We start from the raw sequence: 1,316 nt of genomic DNA on the forward strand, positions 1-1,316 counted from the left end.
GGAATATCTTGGGCCATCTTTCTGTGTCAGTTAGTTCTCAGATCTATTAGTGATCTATTAGTCTATATAGAATATATCGGATGCACCGTAATAATTTTAACCAACCCCTCTACTGATTTATACTTAGAATTGCTTCCATCTTTTGCCTTTACAAAATGCTCCCCAGCCTGGGCAACAAGGGAAACCCTGTCTCTACTAAAAATGCAAAAATTAGCCCAGCATAGTGGTGCATGCCTATAGTCCCAGCTAACTCGGGAGGCTGAGGTGGGAGGATCGTTTGAGCGTGGGAGGCATAGGTTGCAGTGAGCAGAGATCACACCACTGCACTCTAGCCCGGGTGACAGAGTGAGACCCCATTTCAAAAACAAAAATACAAAAAAAAAAGATACTCCCTAGTGAATATCCTTGTTCATTTCTCTTTGTGCATATGTAGAATAAATTCCTAGAAGTTAAATAGCTGGGCCAAAGGGTCTGAGCATGTAATTTTTGAGCAATATTAATAAACCACTTGCTCTAAAGGCTGTACCAGCCTGTCATCCTTCTAACAGTGTATGTAACAGTCTCTTGCTATCAGTGTATTTTCTTCCTAAACTTTTTGGTAATCTTACAGTTGAAAAGTAAAAATTGATTTGATGTCCTTTTCTCTGATACGCTGAGGAAGTTGGGCCTTTTTGGTGTTTTCTGCTATTGGCACTGTGTGTTTCCTCTTCTGATCTTGCTTACTCATGACCTTGGTCCGTTTCCCAGTTGTCTTGTTGCCTGCGTAATTCTAAGCCTGAAGCCTAGGAGAGGTCTGAATCTGATGCCTCCATGACTCTGGGTTCCTTCTCCCACAGGTGGATGAAACTCAGTTTAAGAAGATCCTCGGCTACATCAACACTGGGAAACAAGAGGGGGCGAAGCTGCTGTGTGGTGGGGGCATTGCTGCTGACCGTGGTTACTTCATCCAGCCCACCGTGTTTGGAGATGTGCAGGATGGCATGACCATCGCCAAGGAGGAGGTGAGCACCTGGGGCCGGTGTTCTGGGAACGTTTTTGGTGGGAGACGAGGTAAACAGTTCAGCCTGGCATCCTGCCACTGTCACTCATCTGCTGGCTTGGGGCCAGATCTGGAGTTAATGCCCAGAACCAGTGCCCATAACAAGTTATTCATAGTATGTATCTGATCTTGTCGCTCCTCTTCAGCTTGTACCCTCTGTCTGGGAGATGGTCTGCATTCCTTAGCATGGCCTGCAGGCCTTCGTGTCGTGGCCCTCAGAGCCAAGAGTCTAGGAATGACGTTGCCTGCTCCTTCCCATGACCTTTTTTTTTTCTTT

General features: G+C 45.9%; 1 protein-coding gene across 1 annotated transcript in view; it reads left to right on the forward strand.

Moving 5' to 3' along the window:
* ALDH2 (aldehyde dehydrogenase 2 family (mitochondrial)) overlaps positions 1-1,316 on the forward strand; it is a 45,521-nt gene that overhangs the window by 28,227 nt on the left and 15,978 nt on the right. The window contains exon 10 of the mRNA XM_011997886.1: positions 837-1,001. Coding sequence (XP_011853276.1) covers positions 837-1,001 — 165 coding nt within the window. The remainder of the gene's footprint in view (positions 1-836; positions 1,002-1,316) is intronic.

This window comes from Mandrillus leucophaeus, unplaced genomic scaffold, assembly GCF_000951045.1.
Source record: "Mandrillus leucophaeus isolate KB7577 unplaced genomic scaffold, Mleu.le_1.0 Scaffold55, whole genome shotgun sequence".
In the NCBI taxonomy this organism is placed as follows: domain Eukaryota; kingdom Metazoa; phylum Chordata; class Mammalia; order Primates; family Cercopithecidae; genus Mandrillus; species Mandrillus leucophaeus.